The 14,855-nt window shown below is 36.8% G+C and overlaps 1 protein-coding gene across 1 annotated transcript in view; it reads right to left on the bottom strand.

Annotated features, from left to right (window-relative positions):
* thada (THADA armadillo repeat containing) overlaps window positions 1–14,855 on the bottom strand; it is a 131,311-nt gene that overhangs the window by 86,917 nt on the left and 29,539 nt on the right. The window contains exon 27 of the mRNA XM_033979701.2: window positions 5,086–5,175. Within this exon, the coding sequence (XP_033835592.1) occupies window positions 5,086–5,175 (90 nt within the window). The remainder of the gene's footprint in view (window positions 1–5,085; window positions 5,176–14,855) is intronic.

The raw sequence follows: 14,855 nt of genomic DNA, 5'->3' as shown, positions 1-14,855 counted from the left end.
ATCCAATTAGAAAGCAGAATGAGTCTCACATGAGTCTCTCATTTGGGTTGCCAATTTCAATGCTGATAACTAGTTGGTTAAAAGGGCTCTCTGATCTGAGTCCTAATTATCTAAACCCAGCACCTGCAGCCAATCATTAATCAGTGCCTCTGCTGCAGTATATGCTGTCCATATAGTTTAGTTTTGATTTTAATTATATATACATATAATCTTTAATATAATTTTTAATGACTGTAAAAGCACAGACTAGATACAGTTCCTTTAATTATTCATACAAAACCCACACTATTAAGAGTGAGATATATCCTACAACCATATTTTTATTCTAGCCCTGATATAACAAAAAAGGCTTTCTAGAGCTGTTAAGTATTTTGGAGTATTATCATCTGTTGTGGAGTTTCTAATAGTCTTTCTTTGTCTATATATTTGTAGTACGTATATTAACATCAATACTTTCAAACCAAATCTGCAGAGCTCTACAGCACATTGCATTATTCATTCACTTAAGTCACCACTAGCTACAACCGCCCTGATAAGAAATATGTGCAAATGGTATTTATATTTAATTCTCAAAAAAGCTTCCAATTTAACTCAGTCACAGCGTATATAGATTAGGTCAAGTGTCTTGCTCAAGAACAAGTATGAACCAGTTCAATAGCCCACTTTACAACTGACACAACATTAGACAAACCGGCACAATTTGCACATTCTACATTTAAACAATATGAAAAACAAGTTAATGTTACAGAATGTTAAATCTGGAGGTATCCCATAATGCTTTGCAATGTGATGTCATCTATTTTTAGCAACTGTGAAACGCTTTTAAACTTTGAGAACCACTAGAAGAAATAACTTCCATTTCATACATTGGATACAAGACATTAGTTTCAGACCCATTAGCATTTAACTGCCTCATAACTTCTCCATGACACCAATTCATTAGTCTAGACAGACAAAAACTAATGTGCATTATATTCAAACATCAGTATCATGCTAAATTTAGCCGACAGATATTAAGCTGCAAAGCCAGACTAAGGGGCCCTATATCTTCACATGCAAAATGAATGCCTAGTTTTGTTTAGTTCACTGGAGGAATGTGTGTGTAATAAAGGAGTGTTTGGCTTGGAGCAGGACTCAGAGGCAGATAAGGCCGTGGTTTGTGAGAGTAGATTAATGTGGATCCATCACCTGAAATAGCTTTTGAAGATAAGTCTGCAACTCCAAGATATGAATCAAAACGCCACATAAAAAGAAACAAACTGTAGCCTATTAGAGAGATTTTATTGAAGGGAATTTAACACTGAGGACAAGATGGTTATTTAACAAAGCCAGCAGAAATAAACCTATAATGCAGTTAGTGGGTTTGTCTTATCTATCCTACTGATAGACAAGACACAATTACACTTACCTAATGCAGATCAGATTTCTAAAATGTTTTTTTTAAGATTACAAAAAGTTATATATCCCTACTGTAATGAGGACAAATTGCTTTAGAATTCTCACTACCTACATCTCAGTACCTACAATCATTAATCAATGTCTCTGCTGCTGCAGTACATGCTGCCTATATACTCAAGATGAGAAAAACATGTATGGGTCCTCTATATGCAGCTTAAAGCACCAGCAACTTAGGTTCACTTGTAGTTGTAATACTTTTTTGAAAACTAATTATTATTACATCAAACTTGCCTAGTGCCATTTATGAGATTCTGCTCTCTGGTCTTCTGTCCGTCCAACTCTGGCACACTATCAAACAGCAATAAAGTAGATTGCATCTAGTGGTGACAAAACAATAATTGCAGATGGTAGCTTTAAAGGTGCATTATATGTAACTTATCTGGTGGAGGGATGAAAATGGCTTGACTGAGTGAAGATATGTTTTACGCCAAACTGGAAATTCTACGCAGGGCTCAATTTGAGCTGGAACAAACCAAAACAGGATCCGGCAACTGTCAGAGTGAGTTCTGATGACTGTTTCATTTGATCTGGTAACTAGACTGGAGCTATACCTTTAAGTTTAAAGCCTTGAATAATATAGGCATAGATGTTTGTGTTTTAGATGAAGTAAGCCCACATTTTCGTGAGGCGTATGGTACGTCTCATCTGCTCACTCCGCTCTCACAGCACAGAGCTGTCCCCCTGTTGGAGAGTGGTTTAGCCCACTCCCAAGCTTCCCAAGCAGAGCGGGAGTTCTGAATCTAAATTACAGGCAACTCACTTTTTTAATGAGCCAAAGCAGCAAAATGGGAATCATTTGTTCACTATAGTAAATGCACTTTGACCACAGAGAAGGCAAATGACGAAGTGAGGAAATCCAGCATTAGGACTAAATACATAAAGTACATACATATTAGTATAATACATAAAGTCACAGGCTTTAAGCTAATGCTGTGAACAGCCTCACGTGAATGAGCAGCTTTTGTACAACCTTTTGTTACAGTGACTGTAAGTTAGTGTCAGAGTAAGCCGATACAAGGAGCAAGTGAGAAAATGTCAGATGTGTGGTCGGGGAGTGAGAGGGCATCCATTGCAGCCTTAACTAAATTTAAAAATATTATGAAATTTCAAATTGCATCTTAAATTTTGGTACATTTTTTACAACAATGCATCTGAATATTACATAAACTATAGACTACAATACAAAACCACAAATTCTTGCAATTGTTGACATAAACCTCCTTTAATCAAATATCTAATCAGTGTGACATTTTGGTTTTTCATCTAAAATTGAATCATTTAAGATCCAAGAATAGATTTTCAAACTTTCAAGAGCAAGATGGTGAGTAATTCCTCCGTGTCAACAAAACAAAAAACACACTGATGCATAATATCTTGAGTGATGCATTTTATCGCCTGGCTAAAAAGAATTATTCAGCCCCTTCTGTTCCAAATTAGGAAGTAGATTATGTTTGATGTATTTTAATGAGCATGCTCAATTTAATTTACCATCTAAAACACTGGACTGTAGTCTTATATAAAAGTCAAACACATACAGGATTAACCCAGATCTAACCTAGGTCTGAACCAGGTCTAAACCAGGACTAGATCTAGGTGTGGTATGGCCCAGACGTTAGTAATAACTGACGACTAAACTCCGTCTGAACTCTGTCTAGACCAGGGTTAAGTAAAGTAAGGTCTATCCTAAAAGGACAGAACCCTGGACTAAAGCATAACTAGGTGACGCCCAGAAGTCACTCAGGACTAACCCAGAACTGAACTAAGTCGAAACCAGGATTAAACCAGGTTTGAACCAGCAACCTTGTGTCCTGAGAGTTGCAGCAAAACATGCTGTGCATTATAGGCATTTCAAAATAGTTGGAACTGTTGTTTTGTAAAAATCAATGCCTCCCAACACACATTTTGTTTCATTGCAATATTTCTCTAAACGATGATTATTCCAGGACTGAACCAGGTCTAAACCACGACTAAACCCAATGCGGCCAAGGAGCCAGGACTAACCACGTCTAACTTTTAGCCTGTGTAAACTTGGTCTTAGCCTGGACTAAGCCCAGGATAAGCCCAGACTAAATCAGGACTAAATCAGAACTAAACCAGAACTAAACCAGGACTAAACCAGGACTAAACCAGGACTAAACCAGGACTAAACCAGGTCTAAACCAGGTCTAAACCAGACTAAACCACGACAAACTCAGACCTAAACCAGAGCTAACGCTGTGTCGAATAAGATCATGTTTTTTGACGTTTTAAAATGAGGACACAAAATTAAATTTTAACATTGAATAAACTGCTGGTGCTGAACACTTTGTGTTGTTGCCATAATTGTTTACACGCTCCTCTTACAAATGACACATTATTCTGTAAACACAGTGGCCTAACAAAAAGGAATACACTATACTTTACGCAACAAAATTGACTAAAACCACTAAGTGTCTCGCCCTGGTTTAGTGTAGTTGTTGTGTTTGGGTGGCTGAGCTGGTGGGACGTCTGACAGCCCAGAACTAAATCCGTGGGAAATTTGTGAATGCTTTAACAAGGGTCAGAAAGTAGAGAGGGGGAGATTGTGAAAGACTCTGTATAAAAGTGCAGCTATTAATTGGATCCATATTAAGATAAGGGGCTTTGGGAGCTGACTGGAGCTTTTAAAGACGGGAGCATGAACCGAACAGAGAGAGATAAGACCAATGAACCTCCGAGGATTTAACTCCCCACTGTAAACTGCCCAGATCTGTACTCAGCTGTGCATGTCTCAATAACAAGCTGAAGGATGTCAAATGGCCAAGAATAGAAATTAAAGGCACATGTACTTCAAACATGAAAAACACAACTAGTTAATTAAAAAAGTCAATAAAAGTCTTCTGATTCTGAAAACAGTTTGCAGTGATACAAAGGTAAGTGAAGTACTCACATAGTAGTAGTTACTAAATAGATAGTTTTAGTAATGCAATGCAACTATGTTATTTAACCGATGTGTTAAAAAGTTGTTTTTTTTGTTAAAGTCATGTGTACAAGAAATGCATAAGGAATATGGGTTGGTGTCTAACATTCCACAGTTAATTTAAACAAAATACTTTTTATAACCTGAATAAATATATTCTGAACTAAAAAGCTCCCAAGAATAGTTGGTTACCATCTCTATATTTATTGAGCAAATCCTAGAGAAACACAGTAATGCCTTCTATACCACTATGTAGGTCACTATGTAACTAAATTAAGTTGTATTTCTTTCACAATAGCTTCAGAAAGTGGTGCTATTATTCAACCCAAAAAATGCAATCGTTGTCAGTTGAAAAGACTGTAAACCATGATGTTAATATGGCCGATTTTGGAACCAAACATGTTTGAATATTATTTCCAAAAACAGTAAATTTCTTCACTTGTAAAATTAAAATGACTCAATGCTGCATAAGTTCACTTTTGCTTTCAAAAAAGGAGTCTCTCAACTTCCAAACTAAAACTTTATCAACCTTTACTTCAACAAGTACGTCACATGTACTAGTTGTAAATGGATGACGTCTGAGTGTGCAGCTGGACTGGTCTCAAACACGCTGATAGAGAGGGGAGTTGTACCATTAAGTCAAACACAAGTGTGAACTGTGATGGAGCAGACTGTTTATATGAGCTCACCTCTCCACTGTGGCTGCTGCCTCCTCCAGCTGAGTCAAGAGGAACGGGTACAGAGCAGGGAAACGCGTAAAGAACTCCCGACCAGTCATCCTGAACAAAGAACAAGACAATAAAAAGACAAAAAAAATTTATAATTAGGAAATGTGAAACTTGTACATTTTTATTGTAGTAAAAATTATTGTTTTGGTGCTAATGCCAGCAGAGGCAGATGACTGTCCAGCCAGTCACTATGTTTATACATTACAATTTAATATTCTCACAAAGACAACACACAATAAGTAGCGGTAGTAGTAGCTGTAGTTATGACTCCATTAAATGAGATAGAGTCAAGACCAAGACCAAGTCATTCTTAAAAAGTAGTAAAAGATAAAAGTTACATATTTATTTTGATTTTTTTTTTTTAAATCTATACATCAAGTACAAAATTACTTTTTTAACACATGAATTGGCAGCCACAGGGTTCAAAACCTTAAGGTGTACAATACAAGAAACACAATTTTGAAGTAAAACTATAAAAACTAATTGTTGTGTTATTATAGAAGTTAATCAAAACACTGTGCAAATGCCTACTGTATTAAAATCTACAACAAATCTATAGTTACAACCTAATATCAGACAATGTCAACAATGAAGAAATGCATATGTCAGAAAACCATTTCTTCAGTCAAATAACACAGTTTAACTTGCTGTATTTATCCAATTACACATTTGCTTATTCAAATTCAGGTAGTGACTTATTTATTTTTTGTTTTGTTTTTTGGCCAGGTAGTGTAGTAAGTGTACATTTTACGGTAATTATGGTTTTGAAAAGGCCACCGGGAGGAGGCCCCGGGGAAGACCCAGGACACGCTGGAGGGACTATGTCTCTCGGCTGGCCTGGGAACGCCTTGGGGTCCCACCGGAGGAGCTGGAGGACGTGTCCGGGGTGAGGGAAGTCTGGGAGTCCCTGCTTAGACTGCTGCCCCCGCGACCCGGCCCCGGATAAGCGGAAGAAAATGGATGGATGGATGGTTTTGAAAAGGTTCAGCTCACAAAGTCATATACAAGTCATAATTCTGCTTTCGATTTCACATTTGATTTGAACACATAATATCTATTTTACCAGTTTCACATTTCAGTAATTGTCACCAATGAACATTTCCTATAACATGTTGTGTATGAATACAAAGTAGTCCAATTAATCTGAAACATGTGTCTATAATGAAATGCAAAGACATGAACCTTCCAATACAAATTCATTACATAAGTCAAGCAGAACCGGGAACATTTTAATTGCTACTTTCCATGATGCAAATGGCACAAGGTTTAAACACATAACAGAGGATTTCACAAGACTCAGGAAGTTATTTCAATAATTATTGTAATTATTGCAACAATGATTTCAAGATTTCCACAACTGTTTGTCTTTGGCGCAGTGTAATGCTGAATGGGCAATATAATCATGCTATTTTGGGACTTTTGAAGCTGGCCTGGATTAGCCACCTCAGGGATAATTGTCACTGTGTGTGGTGCCGTATGGGAACCTGCCTACACTTTCCACAATCTGAATCATTTTCTCTTTAAACACCAACACAGCCGAGCCAAAGGCAAACAATCAATATGTCATTATAGTATAGACTTTCAGCTTTAATATGAGGAGGTAAAAACAAATGTGGCATTTACAGTTCAGAATGAATTGTGACTTTAAACAATGTACCTCCATTGTCACAATTTCAGAATGAAGAATGTCAGTAATTGTATGCCAAATTGTAGGACTATACATGATAGGTAAGAGAATGGGAAACAGCTGCTGTTGCTAAACCCAGTCTAGCTACAGATCTGGTGATGGTTCCACTGGTATTGAAGGAGGGGTCAAAAGCAGAGGGCAAATTTCTCTACATGGACAATAAAGTGTGCCTAAATATAACAAAACACAAGTAGTTTTGTATTATAACAAATGATTTTGTCCATGATTTAACTTTCATAGTAAGTTTTAACTTGCATAGTAAGTTAAATCATCATATAGTACATAGTTTACAGAATTGACTTTTACAGCGGCATTGCAGGATAATGAATACAAACATTTGGATATACTCTGATTTAGTATTCAAATGAGTTTTTAAACAAATAAAACATTTTGTCAGTTGTCAAAAACGTAAAATGCGTTAAAATTATAACATACCACTGGGCAACACTATAGAATACATTTTAATGTATTATTCATTTTAATTGGTGCAGCACAGTTCAGACCTATGTTTGCAATGAACCAAATGATGCAATATTTATATAGTGAAATACCAGCAGATTGTACTATTACAAACTATACAATATAATATTTATAGTATTAGCATAATATTTATAAAGAGAATGGAGAGGAAAATCTACTTAAACATGTTACTAATTTTTCAGGTCAAAGTTCCGGAAATATTTTTGGGACACTGGTGCCTTGTCAGAGCTTGAATTTGATTATTTTTGCTTATTGATTGCTGAATTAGATTTTTGGCCTGATCTTTACACTGTACAGACTGAAACAAGTAGAGGAGATAGAGAGGGGATAGAGAGGGGATAGAGAGGGGATAGAGAGGGGATAGAGAGGGGAGGGGGGGGGGGGGGGGGCAATTGTATGTCCGAGATAAGGATGTGGGGCCTTGAGCCAAATTGTCTCAACAAATCAATCCTTGTTTTTGCTGCAACAAACAAACAGTCTCATACACTGTGCATGTGCTCCCATCACGTGAGTTTATGCCTTTCCCCCAATAGACGTACTGTACAAAATTTCAATCAAATGTTAAACTTCATATTTAATGCTGGTTGTTTCCAGATCTTTTGGCCACCATACACCCCACAGGCTTGATACAAGTTTTATTCAAGCATACTGGGTTAAATTGAGTGTGTCCTGAAGGAAGAGCCGTGAGCTTCCGAGCACATGATCCGGAGAGACACAAGACAAAATCAGTATCAAATCACTGCTGACATTTAGAGCTCTCAAAAAGCCACAAAGTCAAACTAATGCAGAGGACAAGGACGACAACAACAAGCTGTTCTGAAGTAGGATTAAACTAAATTGGAAATGTCTGCTGTACTCGATGACACTGAAATAATCTATTTTAGAACAAAAGAAATAGTTTACAGCATTTTAGACCTGTCACAATTACACATTTTGAAGTATGATATATCGCTGAAGGATATATAGACAATAAATGATAATATCGAATGCCATTATGCCACCGACACAAAAACCTTGAAGGATTTACCACCGAAAAACAATTTCATATGTACAGTATTGTTAATGAACACAAGCTGCAACAAACACATAAAGCACTTGATGAGTCAGAGAAGTTACAGGTTAAATCTTATCATATTACATAAAAACAAACAGTTCTCCACTAGTACAAAGAAAAAGGACCCATGATAAATACTGATCCCCAAAATAATTGTTCCAGCTACGATTTATTGTACAATTAGTCGATGAAGCAATTATCGTGACTAGCCATTTTAAAGTACAAACTACTCCAAAATCAGTACAATAAATTAAAAATGGCACTTTATTTGTCAAGATGTACAACAAAGTCAACTAAATCAGATGGCAGTAAGTAAATCAGTGACCAGCAAGTTTTCAAAGCATCTAAAAGAAATCTATGCAGTACGAGCACACAGAGAGAAAATTGCAAACTCAACACAGAATGGACTCGTACAGCATGGGAATCAAACCCAATAAAACAATAAACTTCTTAATTTTGTTTTTTTTTCACATAGAGGTAAAAATGCCTGCAACTCTGCCACTGTATAACCCTCCACAAAAGATTGACAGCAAACCATTACCTCATGCAATTAGCTCTATTGTGTATCTGGGAATCGATTCCAGACACATGCTCATCTCCTCCAAATGACCCAAAGTCCAAAAATACAACCCAAGTTTTCCTCCAAGAGACTTAATTTCCTTCTGGATGTTCCCTTTGGCTTCCTGTGAGAGGAGATAAGTAACACTATAGGCCTCTGAGGAACTCATCACCAAGGCCAAAAACACAATCCAAAGACAGAGCAATGACAGCAGCACATTGACTTAAGAGCGCTTGAAAGTTTAATACAGCCTCTTGTCATGTTAGGCAGTTAGGTGGATAAAATGCTTGAATTAAAAGTTGCAGAACAAATAGTAGAAGCTTCAGCTTCTGGTTTTAAAAGAATATTCAAGCTCTGATAAATAAGACACCCGTTACTTGGTCAGTGTAATCCCTCATTCGTCCAGGAGCGGTACATGGAAACCATGTCTTCATTGCTTTCTACTTACATCAAACAAAACAAGTTGACAAAAGATATGGTACGTATGACAACAACAACACAAACAGCATGCTAACATTTTTTTTGAGGAAAGGAAACCATTATGTGTACCCCTTAATTAATAAATACCTCCATCTCTTTCAAAACCTTCAGTCAGCATATTTCAGCTTCTTTTTTTTTTATCTCAATGTGCAATAGAAATAATCATTTGAATAGTTGGCTAATCAAAAAAGAAATGGCTGACTAGTCCCGAACAAAAATAATCATGGCAACTTTGAGCTTTAGGGCATAAGGTTTATCCTATGTTTACGATTGCCACGAGCCCCCAGTTTACCCATTATAAACACATTAAACTTAGACTGAACCATAATTAAAACACAATTGAAGTAATAATTTTAAATGTTATTTCAGCCAAGCACTGCTATTATGAAGAAAAACATTGCCTGCTAAGCAACCAAACTCCAAGATTGGATCCCTCATAAGTCCAGAGCAGTGCAGGGAGAGAGAGATAAACTCAAGTCGGGAACATTGCTGTGTTTACAGTAACTTTTATCTCAACAGAGCGATCATTTCAACATCCAGCCACCCCCCCCCAGAGGAGCCACAAGTTTAGGGAGAGTATCATGAACAAGTGAGCTATCTTATCCTGGCTTTGGTTTCCATGTAAAAGCACAAAATCAAAATCTCATACAGCATTAAGGTAAACTTCTCCAAACAGAAAAACACATGGGATTGGGATGCAGAAGAGCCTCTTGGTAGATTATTGAAGTGGACAAGCTGTCGCAACGCATTTACAAAACAGAGATCACAACTATAAAAGTGTGGACATGAAGGAGCCAGAGAAGAGAAAGACAGCAGGCAAACGTGATGCAGATGAGACTTCACTGTTGTGTGCATATAATCTCACAAAACAATATGGTGCAAGCCAACGGATGCATATAGTGGTCAGAGATTGACTCATAGATCTTTTACCTGAAAGCAATATTCAACTACAAAAAGAGCTCTATTTCTGCAAAATCTTCATAATGTGCCTTTAGTAAACTGTAAGAAACCAGCTGTAATAATTCACTTGATGATACAGATGGTGGTACCAGCACAAGGTCTTTTTAAAAGGTGCAACTATGTATATTTTCTGGTGTGGTGGAGGTGGGAGGTCTAGAACGTTCCTTAGTATGGCATTAAACTTGTCTGTCTTGCATTTATTCAATGACAGATGTTTATTTATGTGAATATATGGGTAGAAGTATGCTGAGATTAAATCAGCTAGGCAAGAGGCATAGGGGGATACAAAAGAAGAGATAGGCGTCCTTGCTGTATAAACATTTAATGCCTCTAAAATGTTGTCTCTGAAAAAGATAATGCATAAGATGGATAATGAACCATAACAAAACACTGTTTACCTATGCAATGATTTTCCAAAACAGAGTGTAGACAGGTCATATGTGATAATTGCTTTGGATGTTATGACCAGACCATTCAAACAATTCAGCTAGGTTGAACATCTTGTACCAGTGCTAAATTATTATAGCAAATGCCTAATAAGACTGCAAGCTGTTTTCATTTGGGTTATTGCAGTACATCAAGAATAAACAATTAAAATGTACAAGCCAATGAACCCTACTGACGCCTTATCTTGAACCATATCCATTCAAGTATTTGTGAAACAGGGCAGTTAGTGCTCTTGACCTCAACAGACAATGACTTGCTATAATATGCTTATCTTGTTACTACTTAAGGCAAGAAAACAAAAGTTGTTTTCAAATATGATATAGATTTGCTCTTGATTTACTGTTATAAAATTCCAAATGTAAATATGGGAATATGAAGATATAAGGTCATTAATTAATGCTGTACCATGAAACTTTTCTGGTGGAAATTCTGTCACTTGCTTGTCTCCATGGAGATATTACTTCCTTGCAGTAAATATTCTACAATATGACAAGGTTTTTGTATTGTCAATTTCTCAAGGTATTTGTTCTAACAAGAAAACACCTGCAATTGAATGCAAGAGCAAAACGTTTAATATCACACTGTGGAACATTCCAAGCAAAGCAATAACATCTCACACAGTCAGTCACATAGTCACATAGTCTACCTTTAAGTTTCAAATGGCAAAAGTAGTAAGCCTTCACCAAACCATCAGCAAAAACTAAATGAACGCATTGAACTGTGTTATATCATTCAGCAAGTTCATTTCAAAAACCACAATCATTTTATTGTAAACACAAGAATCCTCATTCAGAACAGATGGTCTCAGAGAAACTGCCAAGTATTTCACTACATTTAATACAGCAACGAATACCAATGATTTGACTCAAAGTGCAAACTGAATGTGACAATGAGGCCAGACAGACACAATAAGCTAAAATAACATTCAAAATCTTCCCATAATCTTGTAAAAATAACTCAAACTTTGTAACACCAAGTAAGAAAACATGAGACTGGAGATAAGAGAAAGTGCTACAAAAGGCAGAAACAGATGAATAAAAACATTATAACAAAACAGGACACGGGTGGCCTTGGCTCCTTCAGAGGCAGCCAACATGTAAGCCAATAGGAATGCAGGAAACATCAGAGCTACAGGCCCACGTGAATACGAGCACTAATCTCTCTATGTGATTTTATTGAAAGAATATTTCATTATTCAATCTTAAGCTTACATAGTACTAAAATGTGTAGCCTGTGTCCATACTATATAGTCAAGTGTTTTGGGAAGACATAGAAGTCATAATGAACGCCTTGAATAATTAATATTTAATAGGACCAAAGGGAGGCTATACCGGCTTATCAAAGCCTGATCTTGTGAGATCTCAGCTAAGTAGGGCAGGGCCTGGTTAGTATTGGATAGGAGACCACTCAGAATACCAGGTGTCAGTGTGGAACGCTGGTGGCAAAACTAATGTTGCACTTCATCCGCATTGCCTAGAATGGGTGTGGTCTGTGTGTGTGAGTGTGTGTGTGTGTGTATACGGGTGTGTGTGAGTGTGGGAGTGTGGTCGAAGTGGCCGATGGCAGCCTTGCTTCTGTCATTCTAAATCCAATGGTTAATTCATTCATTCATTCATAGGATCCAACTAGACTTAAAGTTTAAAGTTGTATCAAACCTGAAGTTCCTCAAACTGAAACCTCCCACAACAAGAACACGAGAAGGTTATTAAATGACTAGCTCACTAACAAATGGGGTGAGACAATTTCCATGAGACAAGACCTGACAAAACATTATTTTTGACCTACTTTATAATAAATAGTGCAGTTTAGGTCACAATTTTGGACCCACCATTTTTATTTATTCTATCAAGATTTTTTTCCCCGTCCTTGTAACACTGTTTTTTTGCCCTTGTAAACAACAGTTTCTCAGTCTAGTGGCAATTTTATCTCGCAAGATCTTGATACAAAGTGCTTGCCTACTTCTGCCAACCTTGTGTGTAGAAATTAAAATTCCATTGCACAATGTTGCTGCTAAATAAACTGAAAGTAGATTAGACAAGTTGTGTCTTTCTAAAACGTGTTGCATTAATGCACTATCCCCATGCAATAAATCAAAGTGAAACATGCTGCAAGGGTATTGCAGCAGCTCACAAAGAATTAATATTGAGGTGTGAATTTTTTTTAAACCCATTTCAGGCATTGGCAAAAGCTCCCAAATTTAGTAGGATCTGAGAGAAGTACAAGTAAAGAGTATCTTCTTAAGTGAAAAGGCTGATTAAAGTGTCCAGTCACTCCAAAGCTCCAGCTAACTCACTCCATACTCTCTAAATAAATCGATACAATCAAAATAAAATAGTCAACTAAAATAAAAGGTGGTCAAATAAGTAGCACTGAAGGAGAAGTTAGGAAGTTAGCTAAAGATTTGGTATTTTTTGGTATTCATATGTAAAAAGGCAGCTTAACCTCATGTTTCCTACAGAACATATCAAGAATTATTATCCTATGAATAAGACACCACCAACCGATTAAGCACTACAGCCCTCCATGACACCTTAATGGAAAATCCTTGACACATTTTCTAAACCCTCGCATCTAAACCTGTTTTGGAAACTTGCAGCATCCCAAATGTTTTGACTCCACCCTTATGGCATCTGTGTACAATCTGTAAACTAGATTTGAAAATGGCTAACATTGTCCTTATCATGGTTTCCAGACACTTGGCATTCGTGTCTTGGTATAATTTAAAACTTAAGAAATCTCACAAACACGCCTTGACAGTTAAAAATGATTTTGGGCAAAGAAGGTGGTAGGAGCTGATAACCTGCCAACCTAAAGGAGAGAGGGTCATAACTCCTAGACATAATTCATCAAAATGGTATAATCCTATTTTAAATTCACTTAACCCAAATGGAATATCAATCTAAACACTGAACCAAGTTGGATATTCCACTTCTCCAATGTCTTTTGATTGATGAGAAAGAAGGAGCAGTAATAAACTATGTGAGTGCCGATGGAGTACACTGCCAGTGAACTTTAAAGTGAAATAAAACAACATTAAATCAATACAGACACAGTTTAAAGTTGGAAAATTCAACACTAAAGGTTTAACCATCATTTTTTTTTTCCATTACAAACCTCAGATTTATTATAAAGTATCATCAAGAAAGACAATGTGGATTTTTAGCACACATTAAAATGGAACTAAACACTAAATCAACTTTTTTTTATACTGACCTGTGTATGGTGTTTTAATAGTATTATGTACTCTTCCTAGCCTTTTTTGGGGTAGTATTAGTACAAACTAGGTACATTTGCAACTTTCTGGTCAAAATCAGTTAAATACCGATTATGTGCTACCTCCTGTGATCTGCAATTTCAAGCACTATGTGACATCGCGCACACCTGCCCTGATTACAGTGAGGTTTTCTGACTACAAGCACCTAGCTGCAAGGGCAGAGTTTGAAGGGGGGAGATACCTGTTAAACCAATCACACTGTTCCTCATATGAACAGCCCCTGCCACTCCTCTACCATTCTTTGCTTTAGTCAACCAGGTAGTGCCCAGTTTAGATGCTCTGTTTGAAATGTGGTTGTGGGGTGAGTTTACGTGCATACTAAAAAATACTCCATACATGACCAAGCTACGGACAATTGCCATATAATATAAAAAGAAAGGGAGATAAAATGTGATTCATTTTGAACATTATAACTAACATATGCATTGCCAATTTTGCCAAAATCAGTTGAATAGAAATAGAAACGTTTACAGTTTGGAACACAACTAAAATTCAGTCAATGCCAAAAGTATCTGCAAACAACATATATGGCGATACAAAGTATTGTAAAAGTACTGAGAATCAATAAACACCTATAGTAACTCTAGTTGCCGAACTTGGAAGTGCAAGGATTAGTCTATATTCTTTCAGTGAGCAGCAGAAGGCTAAATATGGAAGGACCACCATTCACAGTCTAAGGCAGATTCAGTGGTGTTACAACAGTACCTCCTTGTGGTGCCTGGTCTCATACAAGACTCCAAATGGATCCTTGCTTTGGTGATGGTATTTTCTATTAAGCATGCAGACAAAT

Source organism: Periophthalmus magnuspinnatus, chromosome 15, assembly GCF_009829125.3.
Source record: "Periophthalmus magnuspinnatus isolate fPerMag1 chromosome 15, fPerMag1.2.pri, whole genome shotgun sequence".
Taxonomy (NCBI): Eukaryota; Metazoa; Chordata; class Actinopteri; order Gobiiformes; family Gobiidae; genus Periophthalmus; species Periophthalmus magnuspinnatus.
This window is presented reverse-complemented; position numbering and strand designations above follow the sequence as displayed.